This window comes from Chelon labrosus, assembly GCF_963514085.1.
Source record: "Chelon labrosus genome assembly, chromosome: 22".
In the NCBI taxonomy this organism is placed as follows: domain Eukaryota; kingdom Metazoa; phylum Chordata; class Actinopteri; order Mugiliformes; family Mugilidae; genus Chelon; species Chelon labrosus.
The window spans coordinates 22,488,934-22,512,810 of record NC_140355.1 but is presented as its reverse complement, the minus strand read 5'-3'; the positions used below and the strand labels follow the sequence as shown (position 1 = coordinate 22,512,810).

Here is a 23,877-nt window from a genome sequence, read left to right as displayed (position 1 = left end):
AGCTCCCAGGGTTCAGGTCTAATCTGAGTCTCTAAAATAAATCAGATCTGGTTCTGATCCAGCGGTAGGTAGAGATCCATTAGACAGAGCAGCTGCTACAATATTCTACTGACCACATGATGGCGCTGCTGATTTACAGACACACAAACTGAGATCAGATCTCAAGTGCTGGCTGGGGACGCATGTGGAGACACATTTAGATTAAGACCAGGTGGAGACACATTTATATTAACACCAGGTGTGAACCATAGACTGTTTATAAAGATGGACGCCATGACACCTCCTCTAAAATGAAGCCAAATCAAGTAGAGCTCCCCCTGGTGGCTGGCTGCAGTATGGGTCATATAAGCTCCGCCTCCTCCATGTTAGTAGGCGGGACTTGGGCCAAACTAAAACACCATAATATACGTCAAATCATGTTTTTTCAGGGATGGTTTCTGTCATTTTAGGTCGTTAATATAATATTGATGAATGATCAAGTGTCAATTGTTTCGTTTTAGAAACAGGATGTGAGGAAGTGTGGGCGGGGCATCAATATCACGGCTCCACGTGGCTCCGCCCTCAGACCGTACTGATCAGACTCTGGATCCAAACTCACAAGATGGCGCCGCCCGTATCCCCGGGAACATAGAGTCAGTTTGACCAATGAGAGGAAGAGGAGACGTGGTGTCCATATTTATATACAGACTATGCTCTGAACACTGATACTCTGGTGAGAGTATGGTCTGTATGGATCCTGTGTGGTTTTGGGTGACAAATCTCACGAGACTGGATTTAAAAAGTGTGAGGACAGAAGTCAACAAGCAGCTGTTCATGGTTCTGAGACAGCAGTAGGTAGAGATCCATTAGAGACAGCAGTGACTCTGAATGAACTACAATCACGTCTTCTTTACCTGAAATAGAGTCGGGGGAACCTGCTTCTTCGCCAAGTGGCTCTGCACGTGGTCCACGGCTTTCTTGGAAAATGGCTGAAACAAAGCGGAGGCGATAAAATGAAGGGTCATTAAAAATGCAGCTCCAGCAGTAATTTCAGTTCTGTTTTTCTCTGAGAGGATGTGCGTCCCCCCTCCCTCCCCCCCCCCCCCCCTCCCCAGTGCAACAAGACCGGCCATGAAGCCACTAGCAGAACACTCATATCTGTGTGAGCGTGGGCGGTGTGTTTAATAACTTCCTCCCTTCGGACTGAAGCAGCAGCAGCAGCGCTAACTTTGCTTTCCATCCCTGATTGTTGTCAGAGTTGTGTTTGTAGTAAACGTGACCTCGATCCGGTCGGTCTGCTAGAAGAAGAGTGAAGACGGAACCAAGGAACCAACTTTACTCTGGAAAGCCAGAACAACTTGTGGCGGAAAAATAATCCTGCAATAATCTGCCGGGCCAATGATATCGCTGGGGGCGGGGCTTAATGTGGTGATGGACAGAAGAGTAACGGCAGTCGTACTCGTCGTGGGGCTGAATATGTTAACAACAAAACAAGTATTCTTTTGTTAAAATGTATGAATTTATTTACTTTTATTTATTTTTCTTTTAACAAGCAGTAAATTATTTTTAAAAATGTTTTATATTTGATTTTATTTAGTTTTATTCTTATTTTCTTTGTTTTTGGATTTACTGAATTATTCTTTTTTATTTATTTCCTGACTTTTACATATTGTGAGAATTATTATATTATTATATTTATTTTATTTTTTGATTATTTTAATTTTATTTATTTTTACTTTAACTTGCATTGTTTGTTTATAGGTTTACTGAGGTAGACAAAATGTCTTATCTCTTCATTAGTGTATCGTTATATTTTCTGTTTGTCTTCAATTAAAAACTTTAAACTTTAAAATAAAAAATCTTTCAGAAATTTAAATTTTTAAATATTTTCTCCAAATATGTCATGATTATGTTTGAATACAATTATTATTATTTTTTTTCTAATTATATTATGATTATTACATTTTATTATATTTATATTTATTTATTATATTTTTTCAATCTTTTTTAAACCATAAATAAAATTATTTATATTTACTGTAACATCATTAATGCATTTTTTATTGAAGACAAAAGAAATAACGAAAAAAATCTTAATTTCTAAATATTGTCTTCAAATATGTCATGATTATGTTTGAATAAAAGTTAAATATTTGGTAATTAACTAAGGGAAAATAGTTGATATACTTAATCGATTGAGGAAATATTTATTTCAGAATGATTTACTAGAACAGCGTTTCTTAGAGAGCTGTAAACACGTTCCTCCTGATCTTCGCCGTCTTCTAAACCAGCTCACAGTCCTCTGATTTGTTGTCTAACCCATTAAACGGTAGATTTATGGAGACCCGTGGCTGCCAAACACTACATTGGCAACCAGCCGCCAGAAGCACAGACTCCCACCAGGTGTGAGCTCAGTGTGTCTGAATGTACTTGACGCCCCCACCCCTCTTCCCCTCCCCGTGGGTGCACCGGTGACGTAAACATGAAGGCGGCGTCCTCACATGTGAACAGGACAGCAGCTCCTTCATGATGTAGCCGTCGTAAATCTGCCGGCTGCGGCTCAACCTCTCCTCCTCAGAGTCCAGCTTCTCGTATTCCTTGATCTGGAACGGAGACACCGGGGGTTAGAGACACCGGGGGTTAGAGACACCGGGGTCGGCTCACAGCCACAACAAAAACAACAAGGAAGAACAACACTTCCTGGGAAGGGCTAAATGTAAACAGGCGGGATTACACGTCTAATCTGCCGTGTTGTCTAATTCCACTTACTTCTTCGTAGAACTTGAGCTGTGGCACGGCCTCGTCGATCTCGGTCATGCAGAAGTCCTTGAACAGCAGGAAGCCTGAGGGGAGGAGAGAAAGTGAATAAGAGAGGATGTTACTGGTCATCAGAGTTTGGTTTAATGTGCTGAACATTTTCTAGAAACGGAAATAATAATCTGATCTGATAATCTGATCTGGTGCTTTGATCCAGACTGAAACATCTCAGGAGGATGTTTCCAAACGACCGCCACCGTTAGGCAACACGGGTGAATGTTGTGAAGATCAGACTGAGACAAATCCCTGATTTATTTAAACCAAACCAGGAACTGAACCACACCTGAGTCTCATTACATTGATGGAAACACTTCTGAACACATGGACTCTGATGGGATCCTAGAGAAGCTCCTCTCTGATATGTAATATTGGCTCATTTTACTGAACAAACTAATAAACAAGTATAACATTAGTGTTTCATGTGTTTGATGGGGTTCTCTTCGTCTACTTTGAGGACTTGTGTGATAATCTGTTGATGTTTTGAGTCATTTCTAAGCAGAGATGTAATCCAGTGGAACAAAGATTGGTGTCAACATCCATAAACCAGCTCTGAATCCATTAAAACACCCAAAAAGTGATTTGGGATTTTTGAATTGGCCGTTAACGCCCACAAAGGAAATGGAGAAAACATCTGAAAACTAATTGTGGTAAAAAGGTCAAGAAAGATCTAGGGCTGGAGGAGAGTAACATATTAAATCTGTGAGCAGCATTTAAAGCTAACGATGTTGACTTCACGTGAACAGAACTGAGACGAGTCTATGTTGTGGAGCGTTGGTTCAGACGCTCATGCGCCGACGATTTAAACAACAAACCTAGTGACATATCATCCCTCTGCTGTATCTGTGTTAATAACCAAACACTACAATTAAAGAAAAATGAAAAATTTGTCACGAATCTTTTAATTAAACATCCGACGGGTCCAGATTTTCGGGAGCTGTGACGAAGCGAGGCGTTAAATTACTTTGACGCTTAATGGAGCGAACGATGAACCAACAAAAAGAATCAGCTGATTAAAGGATAAAGCTAATACCAGCTACTCTGAGCCACAGACAATAGTTAACACAACTGACTGACTATAAAGATATTCTGTACCGTCACACGGCCCCCCTCTGAAGCCAGCCTGTCACAGTACGTTGAGCTTTATTACTAATGATCCATTTTTCTACTCATTGCTGCTTCATGTTTCACAGACGTCAAGGAACAAATTAGGATTCATGTAACCTACTGATTTTGTCTGTAATTATTTTGGAACATCTTATATTGAGCCTGTGTTGCTGTTATTGGCTGTAGGCTGAACCAAACTCCACCTCAATGACACTACTGAGCCTCAGCGACAGGACGTTAAATCAAAATTGTCCAATCAAATTCTTTAAACTGGACAAACTTGATCGATTCCTTATCAGTGTCGCATGTTCATAGAGGAGAATAATTTGTTGCGGCAGGAAGTTTATCTTGAGTTGAACTGATTCTGCTCCTGCAAAGATCTGCTGGGCCAATCAAATCGTTTGGGGGCGGGGCTTGATGTGGTGATGGGCGGGAGTCATTTGGGGGCCATGGAGTTTACTTTGTTTACAACAAAACGGCTGCTGTTGGAGAATAGAGTCACTGGTCAAAGCTGCCAAAATCAAAAGAAGAAGAAGAACTAGAGTCCTGTGACTAACCATGTCTGCTGAGTAAATGTAGTGAGTCAGACATTAGTCAGTGACTAGCGTAATGTGGATGTTTGGTGAAGTGGTAGTAGTTGATCATATACACAGAATCCAACAACAACAAACACTGAACGTTTCGAAGAAGAGAAAAGTTTCCTGGAGACAGCGTCAAGGAGAAAAATGTAGAACTTTAGGAAGCTACAGGAGACCAACTCTAGGAGAAGACAAGGAAGACAAGGACAGACTTTAGGAAGCTACAGGAGACCAACTCTAGGAGAAGACAAGGAAGACAAGGACAGACTTTAGGACGCTACAGGAGAGCAACTCTAGGAGACGACAAGGACAGACTTTAGGAAGCTACAGGAGACCACCTCTAGGAGAAGACAAGGAAGACAAGGACAGACTTTAGGAAGACACAGGAGACCAACTCTAGGAGAAGACAAGGAAGACAAGGACAGACTTTAGGAAGCTACAGGAGACCAACTCTAGGAGAAGACAAGGAAGACAAGGACAGACTTGAGGAAGCTACAGGAGACCAACTCTAGGACATTTAGGACTGGGATCATATCTGGGGGGATAAAGAGTACATTTGATTAGATGCTAAAAATGTCTTCCTAAAGAAATCTGGGCGGCGGTGAAGGGGACGTGTCAGGGAATATTACAGCCCACGTTAAGTGATGTGACACTTCTGGACAGCACACTGTGTCCAACAGACATCCACACTGGAGTAAACAAGCGTAACACCACGCAGCTCCGTTTACCATCGGCCTTAATGATGGATGGAGGTTGCCCTGTTCTTATTAAGGTAGCGGCTAATTCTTCTCGCCAGTCACACACACATAATTACAGATAATAGCAGCGGGTTGTTATCTGGTCTGAAACGACACAAACGCGCCGACAAAGGATAAAAATCTGATGCCGTGTCGTCAAATTCACACTCAATGAAACATTATCTGAGGAAGACGGAGGGGAGGGGAGGGGAGGGGAGGGGAGGGGAGGCTGCAGAGATGAGATGCACTGTTGCCATGGTAATTGCCTCCGTGGCTACCAGCTATGTGTGAATAATGGTGTGGAGACACAAGGATGAGATGTACAGTACACTGTGGTGCTCCCCAGGAGGCCTCGCCGCCGGGTAGCCATGGTCACCCCCCCCCCCCATCACCACCACCCCCACCCCCCCGACTGCTATATAATGTCAGCAACATTATCACATCACTAGTGTCACAGTCGGCTGTGGACATAACAAAGACAGACGACTAGAGACAGGAGCTGGGGCAGGGTGGCGAGCGCTGCAGCAGCATGTACAGTATGTGGGGCATGGCGCTGAGACCCGGCAGGAGATCAGTGTTTGCGTGCATTCCCGAGTTCCTGTCTGTGGATTTACTTAATTAGATTCAAGTATTAGCTAAAGTAGAAGGCTAACAGGATCTTCGGGTCTTGACACAGATCATCAGGGATGTCTCTGGCATGTCTAACCTTCACAAACGTCCTGTAAGACGTCAGGGAGTGAGTGCAGCACAGTCGGGGGGGGGGGGGGGGGGGTACATTATTTTGATTTTACTAAAGGATGTAGTTAGCAGCTCTGGGACTGATGCACATACCTGAACATCAGATAGATCACATCTCTAGGCTTAGATCAATTTATGGTCGGTATAGTCAGACAGCACAGGTGTTCCACAAGGCTCTGTTCTGGGTCCTGCCTTATTTATATGCTTAACTCATAAAATAACAGGTTTTAAAGGTAAATTTTACCACTGATACACGGGTATACATCTTTTAACCATCAACCATCAACATGGCGCCCGTCGTGGCTTACGCTGTACCAACTTTTTAGCGTTTAATTTAACAGATTTCTCTCTTTGTAGGTCTTATATGTTTCTTATTTATTTAGTGTTGTTATGAGGGGGGACTTGCAAAGTAAGAATTTCACTGTATGGTCTAAAATGCTGTTTTATGACAATAAACATCTTTAATCTGATTGAAGGAACGTTTCCTTACTCTAGCCTAGCGTAACACGCTATCTGGACTCTATTATCGAGCGAGTTTCAACTGTAGATTACCTCTACACCAACTGGATGGTCAGAGCCATTTAAAGCTAATTCAGCTCCACAGTGCTCAGACATCGTGTCTGACTACTGTTGCCGTTATGCCCCCAAATAATCTGATTGGCCCAGTAGATCTTTGTAGGAGCAGAATCAGTTCTCAACGGAGAGACTCCAACAACTTTCTGAAGTCAACGTTGGGTTCCAGACTAGCCTAACTCATTCCTATCATGAGAGGCTTATTCATGCCTTTGTTTTGCCCATTTATATTATTTTAAATCTGGTTCATGTGTTAATTAATCGATACTTAACTTCTGTCATCTTGTGTCATAGTATTAAAGTGAATATCTTTTGGTGTCGTGGTGAAGAACGTAGTCAGCAAGTTAAACGATGATGAAAATAATTCCAACAGGTTGTTGAGTAAACAAGGAGACTTCTGTTTGAAACCAGCTGCGTTTAAGGGCTTGTTCTCTCTGCGGCTGAGATAAAGAACGGCCTCCGCGGCTCTTTAAGCATTAAGCGTTGTCTGGTTACAGAAATCAAACCTGGAACAAACCGAAAACGAGCTTCCAAGCCTCTAAATAAAGTGGCTTTTGTTTCAATTTAGCGCGCCCTCTGATTCTGTTGAAGGCAGTTTGGGGGGCATTTGTTTTTGGGCCTGGCCCGCTATCATCCACTCTCACTTCTTCCCCCTTCCTGTTTTATCTCTCCTCCAGACGTGATGCATCATTTCCCCTCCGCTCCAGCGCCGACACTCGGGCTCGCACAAATAAACCGTCCTCACATGCATCCACACATGGCGTATGTACACAGCCGAGTGCACAGGGCATCCTTGTTTGCAGAATGGGTGCTACTGACAAACCCCCCCACCACCTCCACCACCTCCTCCTCCTCCTCCTCCTCCTCCTCCTCCTCCCAAAACACACAACCAGGTTTTCAAACGCAAAGACTAAACATGCGCTAGAGAGGTATTAAGAGAGAAGGGAGAAACGACAGTCCTTACATCACCAAGACTCAAGGATTAACCTTAATCGCTGAACACTTCAACACTGCCCAGCTAATTCAACAAATGGCCTCTTCCAGAGCAGCCACACACACACACACACACACACACACACACACACACAGGTCCAGCTCAAATCAGACACGAGTTCCTCTGAGCTTTGTCTCATTAGCGAGATCACCTGAACCGTCTAAAAATATCGAGCCGGCTTGTTCCGACAACCACCCCTGTCCTCTTTGGCCACCTGTGGAGCCGGTAAGGCCCGAGGAACTCGACTTACTGCGAGGATCGGAGTCACTGAACTTCCATCTCAACCACGCTTGTTAAAATATACTATGATATATTTACAGTGGACATGATAGCGGACTCTACGCGTCTCTCTTCTACGATGGCAGCTGTGCTGTTGTTAACAAATAATACTCCACGGCGCTCAGAAGACGTGTATGACTGGATGTTCCTTCAACCAATCAGAGCCATTTTAAACTAATTTAACTCCATGTCTCTCAGATGATGTGTATGACTACGAAATAAAATCTGAAATAAATAGTTCTCTCTTCTAGGGATGTCCCAGTAGGTATTGGGAGATCAGTATCGGGGGCAGATACAGACATTTATAAAACAATCGAATCGGTATCGGGCTGCAGACAAGCTCTTCTGTTTAAATGAAGATCACGTGACTAAATCCTGCTGTGTCAAATGAAGGTCGTCCTCCGTTAGACAGTAACTAGGGTACTGTGGATGTGTGGTGAGGTGGTAGTAGTTGATCATCTAAACAGAATCCATGGAGTCCACTCAGTCAAAGGCTGCACCCAAACAACAACAACAAACACTGAACGTTTAAAAGAAGAGAAAAGTTTCCTGGAGACAGCGTCAAGGAGAAACATCTTCCAGAGAGGGTTAGGGAGTTTATGGCAGCGTTGGATGACCAGAACATTTCTGGAGTAGAGAACACAAGGTACCAGCTACCCTCTCCACACTACATTAACTTTGACTGAAAGATTTATTGGACTGAATCCAGTCCACTCTAGGAGAAGACAAGGAAACAAGGAAAGACTTTAGGAAGACACAGGAGACCAACTCTGGGAGAAGACAAGGAAGACAAGGACAGACTTTAGGAAGCTACAGGAGACCAACTCTAGGAGAAGACAAGGAAGACAAGGACAGACTTTAGGAAGCTACAGGAGACCAACTCTAGGAGAAGACAAGGAAGACAAGGACAGACTTTAGGAAGACACAGGAGACCAACTCTAGGAGAAGACAAGGAAGACAAGGACAGACTTTAGGAAGCTACAGGAGACCAACTCTAGGAGAAGACAAGGAAGACAAGGACAGACTTTAGGAAGCTACAGGAGACCAACTCTAGGAGAAGACAAGGAAGACAAGGACAGACTTTAGGAAGCTACAGGAAACCGACTCTAGGACATTTAGGATCAGAACAAGACTCAATTTTAAATGATTGGTATCAGGACATCTCCAGCTGCAACTGACAGTTATATCTCAACCAAGAAAACGGGACCAACGTGGCAGGTTTTATGGACGCTGTAGGCGTCTACAGCTATTTGTAAGTGAATATTTTGGACTCTCCTATTGTTTGAAGAGTAAATTTCCATATTATTATGAATTTAAAACGAGTAAGAGCTTCAGGAAAACGGTCGCTTTAAGTTTCAACTCAAGGTAAAGAGAATAAAACAGAAAGTCTCTTATTTCAGAGTCATGTGAGCGAGGAGATGACTTGACTGTGTTGCATTATACATAGACTGACCTTTACTGTTGGAAGAGCAGCAGCAATGAGCAGCCCAGAGTGTGTACGTATGTGCATGCACTGCACAATGCGACCGATATTCATCAGAGTATAACTTCAGCATTAGCAAACAATATTAAGTATTCTTCCAGCCGCGCTGCTCTCCTGCCCTGCTTTCTAATAAAGCGTGAGCACGGACTCAGAATCTACAGCTTTAGATGCAAAAATGATAAACGCAGAGATCTGACAAGTTCATAAAGTGGGTTTTGGAAACAGCACAGACACAGTGCGATAGCTAGATGGTGATCATTTGAACCCAGGTTGGTTTTTACTGGTTCACAGCTCAGTCTCTACATCCACTGAGGTGAAATGGATTCGTTTGAAAGATCTGCTATCGATTCCTAAAGTCATCAGATTGATTTTAGGAATATATGCGGTTTCCTGCATCCTCGTGATAGAAATCGTGCAAGACTTCTGCAACACAACGGCATTAGCTCATGGACGCCAACCCTCTGGTTCATGGACAACTCTGCTCTACCTACCGAGCCTTGGAAGGAGATTTAAGACGTGACAGAAGCTTTAACTCTGTCAGGCCTGAAGGCTGATGTGATGTGTGGCTGTATTTTGGATTTATTGCTTTATTTTTGGAGCTGGATAAGAGCAAAGACATGTGCAAGATGTGAAAATAGCTTTAATGACAAAGTAAAACTGAAAATGCATCGAAACTCCCAGCGATGAACGGTGAAATGCTACGCTAGCAACACATCTGATTCATTTTGAAGACACTTCCTTCGTAATTATGAGATCACGTTAGCTTTAAGTTTAGAGATGTTTTAAAAAGAACACGTCTTAAAGGCCTGAGGCATGTACAGAGCTCTGAAGACATCGTATAACGGCACCACCACGGGACTGTTTGCAAAACTAAAGCAAATTACAGGAGCGGATGTCTCGTCCTGGAACAACTCTGACTGTTTACAGAGCTCCTGAATTAAATATGTTAAAACGTATTGGCTGCCGAAGTCTGAACACACTGTGCTCGCTACTGCAAATTCAACCTCCATGACTTTGTAATCACCCCGACACGCTGAGGAAAGGCAGGCGCGGCCTTAAAGTGTGAATCACACGTTTGGTTTACAATCTAACCGGCGAGCTGGACACACAGGACACAACAATAAAAGAGACAGAGCATATGGAGAGTGTCTGCAGGCCTCCCTGCTGGCCTCCACTCTGCATGTTAAACAGCTTTATTACATCCACCTGCACATCTGAGGTGAGATTCATGTCCACTGTCAGCAGTCACCACGGACTGGATGAGACCGATGTGGTCACCGACACATGGAGACACCTTTAACATGACAGCAGTGGTCCTGTCCAGAGCAAACCAAGACAAAAAGGACCACAAAACCTGGAGGCGATGGGAAGGGGGGGCATGGGTCAGGCAAAAATAGAAAATGGGCAGCAAAGTGAAAAGCTGACATCTGTCTCTGTGGTGTGTGGAGAGGAGGAAAAGTCCTGCACGCCATATTAACCAGCCCAAGTACCACTAACTGAGCTAGCATCAGCAGACACAAAGGACAGTCGAAACCAGAGACGTAACTACAGATATTACAGTCAAACCTGGGTGCTAACTTTACCCACAACTGGGTCACCAAAGGTTTGGTTCAAGGTTGAGATACAGAGCTGGGGTTTGAAAAGAAGCAGATGCATATCCTGAGTCAAATCAGTCTTCATTTGAAAGATCTGATGTCAATCCTAAAAAACATCAAATGGATTTATATAAACACAAAAATGACTCAAAACATCCTGAAAGTAGACAAAGACAACCCAACCACACTAAACAAAGATATTATACTGGTCAATTGATGAAATGAGCCAATATTACATGTCAATGAACGTTTGTTTCCAGTATCTGCTGTGACCTCCTGGTAACTAAATGTTTCTGGTAACTGCTGATCAGTGGTCTACAGCAGCTTGGAGGAATTTTAGCCCATTCCTCAGAACAGAACCACTTCAGTTCTGAGATGTTGGTGGGTTTCCTCACATCAACTGCTTGCTTCAGGTCCTTCCACAACATTTCTATTGGATTAAGGTCAGGACTTTGACTTGGCTGTTCCTAAACATTCATCTTGTTCTTCTTTAACCGTTCTTTTGTAGAACCACTTGTGTTCTTGGGCTCGTTGTCTTGCTGCATGACCCAGTTTCTCTTCACATTCAGCTCACAGACAGAGAGGAGCTGAAGGCCAAATGCAAGAAAATGTTGTGGAAACACTGTAAAGCTCTAATCAGTAGCAATACACAGCCCTATTGAGGTAGCACTTAGCTACAGAAGTCTTTCTAACTGAACACCACGTGATGTTTTTACTTTCTAAACTTCAGCTCCGCCTCAAGACGAAGACATTCACCAGACTTCCCACAGCTCCCTCTACAGACAATCAATGATTCACGCAACTATTTTCACATATATTGCCTCTCGACACCCGGCGATGTGTAACGTTGGCGGAGCTCCTCTTCAAACACGGGCTACAGTCTGAGGCGTGGTGCCTTTTGAGTCACACCTGCGTTAAAAGCAAGTAGAAACGTTTTAGTGCGTAGAAGCGTTTCCACAGAACTGCTGCTGTCAGCGAGTTTGCAAAACAAATCAACACGCTTCCACTTTGAACCACGGGCGGCTTTACAGAGCTGACCTTTGAGAGTGCAAACAAAGTGATGACGGCTGTTAGCTGTGTCGCAACGTTCAGCTTTTATATGCAACATAAATGAGGGTTAGACAGTCATGTCATGAATAGTTAAATACTCAGTAGCATTCAAGATAGCTTGACCTCACTGACTGCTAGCTAGCCACTGAGACTGGCTAGCACCAATTATCAATTCCTGATCAGTTCTTCTCTGATCTTTTTTTACGTGCAATTGAGCAGGCCATTTCCCTTTGTTTTACGACAAAGAATTAAGTTGCTCAGGTTGATGACGTGGAGTAAAGGTCTCTTAGACGTAAACTGAACCGAGAGGAGACATGCTAACCTGGTATCATCTGGATTTCATTACGGGATGGGCTTCAACTGATACAGAGAAAATAAACACCCCTGCATGTGATTGGATAGTCCTACAACCAATAAGAACAAAGAATTACGTGATGTTTGCTTCTTGACAAACGCTTTAATCACTGATAACGGTTTGTCTTCAGCATACAGACACGGTGGCTGTATCTAAACAGCTCATTTCTGCATTTTGTTCTCTCCAGACTCCAGACCAGGCAGGGATTGACCCCAGGACATTCCTGTTGCTTAATCCCATCTACAAAGGCTCTGGTTGAGTCCAGGATTTAAGGCTGATGTTAAAAATACGTCTCAAAGACCAACAAACTTAACCAGTTAAAACTCAAATGGTAAAAGGCCAAGAACACCTCAACAGAACATGTCAGCAGTGTCGTACTGTATCACAGTTTTAGACTCTACGTGGTTTAACCAATCCACCCTTCTACTGTAGGTGTTACTGGGGCTCATCGTTGAGCGTTTACCATCAAACGAGACCTACAGTACGCGACACATTCCTTCCTTGAGGTTACCGAGGTGAGAGCACCCCCACACACACACATAAAAGCAGAATTTATCACAGGTCTGACACTAGGCAGCTCAAATGACTGGAAATGACTCCAAACAGCGACGCAGCAAGCAACACTTAACCCGGCTCAGGGTCATTTAGGTGCAGTGACGGGTTGGGAAGCTAGGTGCAGATACGTCGACCCACCATCACTCCTCCCACGCAGCAGGAACGTTACAACGCAACTATGACGCGTGTAAGTCAACAGAGAGTCAGGAGGCGATGCTTCTGGTCATTCTTTCTTATCTTCTTCGATTTTTTTATAAATAATGATGATAACTTGTTGCTGCACACTAAAAGTGAAGTAATTTACCAGACATCACAGAGCAGCATCTATCAAGAAAAAGTCTCAGACTTGATCGGATTAGGTCTGCCACAAACCAAAACCACTTCCCTGTAGCGTCAAAACTTCTTCTTCTGTTTTAATCCCAGTTGGCTAGAGTCAAAGCTGCCAAAAATCCCAGAAGAAGAAGAAGAACCACATGACTAAATGAGTCTGCTGTGTGGAATAAGTTTCCTGTGTAAAACGACGTCCACTCAGTCAAAGGCTGCACCCAAACAACAACAACAAACACTGAACATTTAAAAGAAGAGAAAAGTTTCCTGGAGACAGCGTCAAGGAGAAACATCTTCCAGAGAGGGTTAGGGAGTTTATGGCAGCGTTGGATGACCAGAACATTTCTGGAGTAGAGAACACAAGGTACCAGCTACCCTCTCCACACTACATTAACTTTGACTGAAAGATTTATTGGACTGAATCCAGTCCACTCTAGGAGAAGACAAGGAAGACAAGGACAGACTTTAGGAAGCTACAGGAGACCAACTCTAGGAGAAGACAAGGAAGACAAGGACAGACTTTAGGAAGCTACAGGAGACCAACTCTAGGAGAAGACAAGGAAGACAAGGACAGACTTTAGGAAGACACAGGAGACCAACTCTAGGAGAAGACAAGGAAGACAAGGACAGACTTTAGGAAGCTACAGGAGACCAACTCTAGGAGAAGACAAGGAAGACAAGGACAGACTTTAGGAAGACACAGGAGACCAACTCTAGGAGAAGACAAGGAAGACAAGGACAGACTTTAGGAAGCTACAGGAGACCAACTCTAGGACATTTAGGATCAGATCAGGGGTTAAATAAAAGAGGTTCCTCTATTGATGACCTTGAAGAAAATGGTTAAAGTCATTTATATCTTCAAATCTAACCCAACATTTGACCTTACAAAGGTGCTATTGTTGTCCATTTTGGGTTTTTTTCTATTTGCATTTCTGGTCAGATGTTGAATATTCTAACATTCACTGCTGAGCGAACTCGGCCGCTTCACCTCCACACACGCGATGGACCAAAACAGGAACATCGACACTGACCACTTCTTCCCTAGGATTTCTTTTTGAAGCTGCCGTGTGTCTGTGGCTGCGCTCGGACACAACAACAACCAGGTGTCTGTTATTTCTGTGTCACTCTGCTCAAATGAAAAGTAAATCTCTCAGGCTTACTGAAGCTGTGTGGTGTGGGCGTACATCTGATGTTGAACAGGAAAGATCCTTTTTGAGCAAAATTTTGTCAGTAAAAATCTATGTAAATGAATGTCGGGACTATTTGAAAGGCTAATGCCTGCAGTGTGATGTTCTGCAGAGTAACAAGAGAACCACGTATTATTCTCTCAGCTCCAGCGTCCGTATTCTGCATTTTGTCGTGTTCAGTAACTCCGAGCGGCTGCAGTCACATAGCTTTGATGTGAAGATAGCGTGAATCATGATGGATGAATAAAAAGGACAGACGTGAGGAGGACTGGAGGCGTGGACAGTCTGTTGACACACACATCCTGGCCTCTGGGAGAAAAGAAACACTGCATTCTGGGAAAAATAAAAAATAAAAAAACTGGAGCTAGAGAGAGGGGGCTCGTTTTTACGTTTATTTTTTTTTACCGTCGTCCTCTCTCTCTCTCCGTTTCCCTCCCTCTCCTCCCTCATCACCTGTTTTATTCCTCCTTTAATCAATTTCATTTTTCCCCATCGACGAGCAAATGCAGCAGCGGCAGCAGTTCTGCTCGTCCCGGTTGCTGCGGCAACCGCAGTTGCCAGGCAACGGGCGACTCTCCATCATCCATTCCAGAAGTCTGACAGATGGAGAGGGAGAATGCCAAGGAGAGAGAGAGAGAGAGAGAGAGCGAGAGGACGATGGGGGGGGGGGGGGGGGGGGGGGCATTAGGGAAGAATGAGGAAGAAAGGACTGAAGAATGAAAACAGAGGACGAGATGTGGAGATGATGCAGTCCTCATAAACGTGTCCATGATCCTCTCGTCTTATTTTCCGTCCATCATTTCACACGTTCGTCTTTTACTTTGGTTTCCGTAGATTAAACTGTGTTAGGCTTCGACGCTACGACGACCTGAGGAGCTCTGAGCGTCTGGAAACAACGTTTTTAAATTATTTAATGTTTCAAATTATATCTCAAAAATCACATTTAATAAATATCTACGATATCACATACTTTTTATATTACTACATATCTTCGTATTCATATTTCTATTCTAGTATATTTATTCTAGTATTTATTCTATACTATATATTGTATATTTCTCTATATATTTTGCAATAAACTTTATACATGTGTATATATATTGTATATTTTTATATATTTAATAGATATTTTATTTATATAAAGTTTTGTTTTGTATATTTTGTATATATACACTTATATATTTTATATATATATTTTTGTATTTTTATATACACTTTGTATATTGATATGAACTGTTTTTTGTATATTCTATATATACAATTTTTATATATATTATATATATATATATATATATATATATATATACACACACACACAGATATATATATATATATATATAGATATAGATATATTATATATATATGCAGATATATATGTATTTTATATATATATATATATATATATACACAGATATATATATATTTGTATATTTTATATACCGTTTGTGTATTGATATGAACCGTTTTTTGTATATTCTATATATACAATTTTTATATATATTTTTTTATATATATATTTTATATTTAGGCTTTTTATATTTTTATTTTATTTTAAATATATATTATATATAGCTTATAATTTTATGTATGTTTTTGAACATTTAATATTTACATTTTTATATATTTTTATACATATCTATATATAATTTTTATTAAACATTTCTGAAGTATTAGTTAACAATAATAATAATAGTACATTTTATTTATAGGCACGTTTCCAAACACCCAAGGTCACCGTACAAGTAAAACAGGGTTTAAAATACATAACAGACATCAAAAGCAATTAACAAACTACAAGTATAAGACACTAAAAGATACGATAAAAAGATAAAAGATTTGGTTTAAAAAAAAAAACATGTTAGTTTGAGTTAAATGTTTGTTCTTTTCTTCTTCTCAAACTGAAGCAGCTCCATCTTTACTGGGCCTTAAACAGCTCATTAAGTCTGCCTCCATGTAAATAAAGTCATTTAACTATCATCCTTCCCGCTGACGGTCTACATTATGTTAGTCAGGCTATAACACCTGGCAGCCGTCCAGAGTCTACAGAAACCAGCCTTAACAGACATCAGTCCAGTTTTATGGCTCCAGGTCGGTTCAGGAGGGAACAGCGATGGTGACGGAGGCTCAGAGGTGAAGTCAAAGAGCTCAGAGAGGCTGGGACGGAGGCAGCAGGTGGATGGGGGCGGGGGCCGGGGGGGAAGAGTGCAGGATGACGAAGAGGTTAATAAACAGCTGACATTAGTCGGGCTTCTGGTGAGGCATAGGAGCAGAAAAACACCAGCTACTGACTAATGTGTCGGTCTGGAGGAGCAGCTGAAGACCAGGTTCATGAACGCACCGAGACTAAAGCTGAACGGGAGGAGGGTCAGAATAAAAGCTCCTGGACCAGAACCAGAACCAGAACCAGACTCATGGAGGAGGAGGAGGAGAGGTTCTGGTGGTGGTAACCATGGTAACCTTTACTAATCATCTCCTCACATATCAACATCAGGTGAGGAGTTTCCAGGAGGAACAGAAACATGGAGGAAAACATACTTCCTCCTCCTCCTCCTCCTCCTCCTCCTCCTCCTCCTCACTAGTTCCTTAAAGGAGTAATAAAGTATTCAGATTTTCCACCTTCTCCTATTCCACTTCTTTTTCTCATCTTCCTACTCCTCCTGATTTTATTCATTTCCTCCTCCTCGTCTTTCCTTCTTCTCCTCCATCATTTTCTCCTCTTTCTCTACTCCTCATTTTTCCACCTCCTCTTCTTCTCCTCCTCCTCCTCCTTCTCCCTCATCTTCTCCTCTCCCTCAGTATTAAACCATACATATGCATAGAGCCCATTGACGGTGAAGTGGCGTCCAGCTAGCCTGCTATATTTAGCCGTGGTACAGGACGTCCATTACATAATGGTCCTCCTGGGTGACCCTGATACCGTCCGGCCCGTGGACCTCACCAGGAGGAGTCCACTCAGGTCCGGCCGGGCTCTGGTGACGGACCGTCCGCCCCGGTCCGGTCCACATCTGGACGCCGACGGTCCCTCACCGACGCCGCGCTCCTCAGCTTTGTGACGCGGCCTAAAATAAGGGCTCTGACTTGTCACCCCCTCGGGCCCCGGGACGGCCAAAGACAGCGAAGGACGCTCGCCAGATGGACTTTTTTAAAAATAACAATAACCCGGACTTGGCTTGAAACTGTACCCCCGCCCCCCCCTTCCTCCCCGTCCCTGGAAACGACCCAATAAAGCCGACAGTGATGGAGGAATGAAGACGTCTCGTCCACGAGGACAGACATTCCAGCAGCACTGTCTTCTTTGTGACCTTGGTTGTCATGACAGTCAGCGAGGCTCGTTGAGCTCAAGGACGACGAGGCCTCTTCAGACCAACGTTGATTAAAGACGACTTCTAACCGCAGCACAGAGACCACGACGTTTACTTTACTTTAGTTACTTTTATTTGATTTGATTTGTCTGTTCATGGATTTACTGTGAATTACACTAAATACTATTATTATTAAATAATAAATATAACAATACGTTTAACACCACCACTGCTAGTACTAATAATAATATAATAAATTCATCAAATTATGTAAAAATAGAGAATAATAATTTTACATGTCATTTATATAATAAATGACATGTAATTATTATTATTAGTAGTAGTAGTAGTAGTATCCAGACTATTACATATTGAGTTTATTAGTCTACTAATGAATTACTACTACTTATTATAATAATAAAATAATACACAATATGTAATATTCTAGAGGAAAGGTAAATAAATATATCAAATATATAATGATAATAATATTACTATATATTATATAAATAACAAGTACATTTTTTATTCTCCATTTTCACATATTTTCAGTTTATTTATTTTTTATAATTATTTATTATTTTTAGATTATATTATATTATATGTAGTAGTAGTACTACTACTAGCAGTTTTTGTAGTATTATTATATTATATTATTATTTGAGTTTATTGGTTTAAGTACTATTACGTATATTAATAATTATTATAATATTATAAAACATTAATATATCATCATCACCATCATCATCATTATTATTATTTTTATTATTAACACAACATGATTACACAACTAAATCCTGAACGCTGAGAGACATCCCACTCAGGTCGTCCTCTGTCCACATGCTGGACCGTGGAATAATAACAATAAAAGGACGTTTACGTTTGGACTGATCTGATGAATGCGGCCGGAGAAGACGCCGCGTGTCGTGGTGTCCAGTTTTGTCCAAACGGCTGCTGCTGCGTTTTAAAACGCAGCTGAAGGACGCAGCAATAATAGACGCAGGCAGACTGATTATTAAAGCATGAATGAGTCTTTGTCCGGGTGTGAAAAGAAAGACATTTGGACGTGTTATGCAAACTACACCCTTAAATAAATGAAATGTGTTTAAAAACAGAATCATTTCTCTCAACGAGCCGCGGTCAGCGTCTTATCAAATGTTCAAAATGTCAATTAATGTGCGCTCCATGGGACGCTTGTTGATTTTATTATTTTATTATCATCAGTGTGTAAAGTGAACCGCTGCAGTCACACGGTGTTTGGACAGCTATCTGCTACCACACATTCAAAGCCACATATTTGCCATTCAAATATGTACGCTACACAAGAGCTCTGTCCTGCTCACGTATTTCCCTAAGCTGAGCTGCAGAGAGCAACGCTGCCGTGGCTGCTTTCTGCTCCGTTAATGAACTGAGCAAACACAAAAACAACACCGGCCTCGGCCAGAGAGAGACAGAAATGAAGGCCTGTTCAGACCGCACATTAACATCCATCCTCACTGGTCTGGTCTCTGGAGTCCAGGTTAAACAGGTCCAGGTGTGAACATTGATCTGGTCTCTGGAGTCCAGGTTAAACAGGTCCAGGTGTGAACATTGATCTGGTCTCTAGAGTCCAGGTGTGAACACTGATTTCGCAGTCCACATGTGGAGGTGGTCTGGGACACATGTGACCTCCTTCCTTTGGTAGTGTGAACACACAATGAGTCCTGGGTCACATTAAAGACCACCTACTCAACAGGGCTGATCTGAGGAAGAGGAGTTTAACTCATTCATTCAACCACTAGTAGAAATGATCACATGAATCAGTGATGTCTGTTCATTAGTAATGAGAGACTATTATAAGATTCTGGTCTTGGAGCTGAGAACCAAACTAAGCAGTAAAGAAAGACACACATAAAACAGGGGTGTTCTTGGTTCTGAAACAGCAGCAGGTAGAGATCCATTAGAGAAAAACCATAACTAATATCAAGGTGGAGATCAATAAATAAATACAGCTTGTTCTAAAATACATATCATCTCCCCAAGTGGTGACGCACTCACAACAACCAGCTGTTCATGGTTCTGAAACAGCAGTAGATAGAGATCCATTAGAGACAGCAGTAACTACCATCAAGGTGGAGATCTTTAAATAAATACTAAGTAAATAGAGACTTTACAGTTTGTTCCAATATATATATATATATATATAACATCTCCCCAAGTGGTGATGCACACACAAAAACTGCTGTTCATGGTTCTGAAACAGCAGTAGGTAGAGATCCATTAGAGACAGCAGCTGGTACAATATTCTACTGACCACATGATGGTGATAATGACTAAAGGTCCAAAGCAGGTCGCTTAAAGCTGCTGTAATATTGGCTCATTATCCCGAATAAATAAATACACAAGTGTAATATTTCTGCTTCTTTTGTGTGATTGGGTTCTCTTTGTCTACTTTCAGGGAAACCCGTTAATGTTTTGAGTCATTTTTATGCAAGAAATACAGAAACTTCTGAGCTGAACTTGTCCGAGCTAGCTATAGCATGCTAGCAGTGTTAGCCTTTAAAGCTGTTCCAAACTGAACTGAGGACATAAATCCCATCGTTTGATTCATCTCATCACCCAGATAGCACTCAAACGTTATTGGAGCATTACTGCATTATTGCTGGGGTGTCATGGGTTTCACAAAACGTGTCTAATAAGCATGTGTACGCACACGGCAGCAGGGGTGATAAAAATGAACATGAGAGACGGCGGAATAAAAAGAGCAACAGGTATGAAAGAAAGAAAGAAAGAACGAGGAGCGCTGAAGACAAAGAGAAGGAGGCAGGGAGAATTAACGCAGTCTATTCCCAGCGGGGGGCTGAGACCTAGAACGGTAAGTAAACCTAGCAGAACGGCTGCAGGGCGGCTGTGGTCCCCTGGTACGCCACAACTACTGGCACACTGCCCGTCTGCTCAGAATCCAACCAGCGGACACAAGCTAAGCCGCCTTAGCATCGCAGCAAATGATAATCACCTGCTAATCATCTCTCCAACTACTACAGAACTACTAGAGAAAATATATTACTGAAATATTGTGGAAAATCCTGATTCGGGTCTTTCGGCGGCTCAGGAGAGTCTGAGAGGAGCCCTCTTTTATCAAACTGCGTCAGGGTAACGCTCAAGTGGCTTTTATTTTTAGCAGCATCAAGGTGAAATGTAGGGCTGGGGTTCAGAAGAATCTTTTTATCCAACTCAAATCTCTCTTTGTTTCACAGAATCTTTAAAACATATGCACGACTTCCTGAATGATTTCTGTAGTAACAGAGACGACTCATGTGGAAGTCATTCTCTTGAGATCTCACAATGACTGGTCCAGGCATGATGAAGATACAGTGGAAAATACTGCGGTAACACCATAAACGCCAACAGTAGTTATGTGAAAATCTCTTTCATAACTAGACAGGAGTGTTTAGAAACTGAAAACATGTCTAAATGAATCAGCAGCTTGTGAATCAGAACTGAATCAAGTCTGGAAATCAGCAGTGGTGAAATGTGGGGTGAACGTTGGGACAAGAAATAGTAATTAAAGAAGCACACTTTAAATGTCACCTCTGACCACAAGACATCGACCTGGTGGATGAGATCTCTACGAGACGCAGATGATTCCAGCATCGGTAATGAAAGCCTGGAAGCTACTCTGAACTTCCCACGTCTACAAATGTTTTCTGGTCGAAAGACGGAGTCTGGAGTCTCTCTGTTTGGAGCTGATTCCGCTCCTGCAAAGATCTGCCGGGCCAATCAGATCGTTTTGGGCGGGGCTTAATGTGGAGATGAACAGAAAAGTATAAAAAGCGTATGTACTCTGGTGCTTAGTTCAAACTTAACAAGTCTGACTCTGAAGTAAAGAGTCCGGATGACGGGTAGGTGCAGTACAGTCACTCTAGAATTTGGAACATCCAACCGGGCCATGCATCCTGGGATACCTGGTTGTACCACTGCATGCAAAGATCGTCGATGTCGGCCACGAATGAAAAGCCGTCGACATCATTGTTGGTTTAATGAGAGTGTGTTTGGTTAATGGATCGCTCGCAGCTCTTTAAAGGGTGTACTCAAACATGACGGCGCTTCCGGCAGCGTGCTAACAGGTCCTGCGTGTTCCCACTGTTCAGCAGCTTAGTTTTGCCTGTTAGCATGTTGACGTTCGCTAATTAGCACTAAGCATAAGCAAACTGAGGTTTACTAGTGGAAAAGTTAATAGCCAGAGCTCCTCCTGAGGTGGAAAAAAGAAATTTCAAAGTTTACTTGAACGTACAAAACGGCAAATTCAGATTTCCCCCCGGATTCTCTAAAAATACCACGAAAATCAATCCTACGCAGCTTCAAGTTTAGAGTTTATGGCCGATCCACTAATGTGTGGACGTATCAGCCCCCTGTGAGGAACTACTGCTTACTTGCAGATTTCACCCTGACATTAAACCAATCAATGAGCCAGGCCAGTGAATCAGCTCCTATCTCAACAAGACATTCAGCAAGGTTCATTTAGACACAGTCTCTCTTTTATAAAGTCCATCCACTGGAGAGCAACGTTTATGAACCATTTCACAATCCATGCCTTTAGAAACCAGTTAAAAAGGGAACCTTAGCAAAACACATGTGTGGATGTTGTCCCACTCAGGCTCCAGCCAAGCCTGCCATAGACAAAACCCAGAACTCTGCTTTAATGCCAGTCAGGTAGCGTCATATATGGTAGTAGGAGATCATCATTTTATACTATCAACAATAAAATGACTAAACAGAATCCATGGAGTCCACTCAGGTCAGAGGCTGCACCCAAACAACAACAACAACAAACACTGAACGTTTAAAAGAAGAGAAAAGTTTCCTGGAGACAGCGTCAAGGAGAAACATCTTCCAGAGAGGGTTAGGGAGTTTATGGCAGCGTTGGATGACCAGAACATTTCTGGAGTAGAGAACACAAGGTACCAGCTACCCTCTCCACACTACATTAACTTTGACTGAAAGATTTATTGGACTGAATCCAGTCCACTCTAGGAGAAGACAAGGAAGACAAGGACAGACTTTAGGAAGCTACAGGAGACCAACTCTAGGAGAAGACAAGGAAGACAAGGACAGACTTTAGGAAGCTACAGGAGACCAACTCTAGGAGAAGACAAGGAAGACAAGGACAGACTTTAGGAAGACACAGGAGACCAGCTCTAGGACATTTAACATCAGATCAGGACTCAGATCTGCCAGTATTTATACTAAAAGATCAGTATCACAGCCTCCTGAGCCAATCTAATAATCTTATCTCTGAATAAAGATCATTTTTACTTTCAGAATCACGATGCAGCACATTTCAATTATTCCTCAAATCCCAGTTTCCCAGAGTGGCTGTTGTTCTTTACAACAGAAACGTTGACTTACCGATTTTCTGGTTGAAGATTTTGTCAAACGTCAGCTCATCTCTCTCCTCCAGGTACTTCTGCATCACACTCCGAATACTGCGAACACAAGGCAGGGAGAGGAGGAAGTACGGATTAATGCACTGTGTTATTAGCAGCTCATGCAACAACAGCAACACCAGCACTCCCGTCGTGTCCTCCTCCACTTCCACCTCCCGCCACAGATCCTGGCCCAGGTTTGGGACTCTCCCTGCCACCTGTCCCCTGGCGGAGTCAAACGGCGGGGAGGGAAGTCGGACACATGGGAGGCGGCGGTGGAACCTGGAGAGAAACACGCTACCCTGGGAACGGGTGTTAATGAGAAGGAGAGCGGGGAGAATGAATCAATTAGCACTCCCTCCACAGGCCCATTAACACCATATCAGCAGCGTGCGTACATACACCACAGAAAGGCAGGAGGACGTTTCACCTACAAGCACGGCAGCGAGCGCGCACTGAGCATGTGCGAGGCAACCCCTCGGCTTCTTAAGGATAACTAACGGCTGTGTTTATAATCTGATGAGGCTCAGTTTGTGGTTTTCTGTCTCATCTAACATTGAGCTCTCAGACCGAGCGTTGTGTTTTGCTGCTGAGTGAACAGACGCAGAGCGCTGTGATTACTGGACCAACGGAAGACGTAACGCAGGAAAGGGGAACTTAAACTTCTGCATTGAGCTTGAATGCATAACAGTTCATTAACTCTTTGGTGAGTTGAACTGAACATTTCCAGGAATAAATGGCGTCTCTGCTGCATCGCTGAGGGTTACTAAGGGCAACCAAAAGCCCACTAGAGGAGAGCTGGACAAAAGCAAAGACACA

At 42.6% G+C, this 23,877-nt stretch overlaps 1 protein-coding gene across 2 annotated transcripts in view; it reads right to left on the bottom strand.

The window, feature by feature from the left end:
• Window positions 1-23,877, bottom strand: part of grk3 (G protein-coupled receptor kinase 3) — a 58,491-nt gene that overhangs the window by 23,863 nt on the left and 10,751 nt on the right. For both annotated transcript variants that reach the window (XM_084572776.1, XM_084572777.1), the window contains exons 2-5: window positions 23,042-23,118; window positions 2,749-2,822; window positions 2,481-2,582; window positions 894-968 (exon numbers count right to left, since the gene is read on the bottom strand). In XM_084572776.1, the coding sequence (XP_084428902.1) occupies window positions 894-968; window positions 2,481-2,582; window positions 2,749-2,822; window positions 23,042-23,118 (328 nt within the window). The remainder of the gene's footprint in view (window positions 1-893; window positions 969-2,480; window positions 2,583-2,748; window positions 2,823-23,041; window positions 23,119-23,877) is intronic.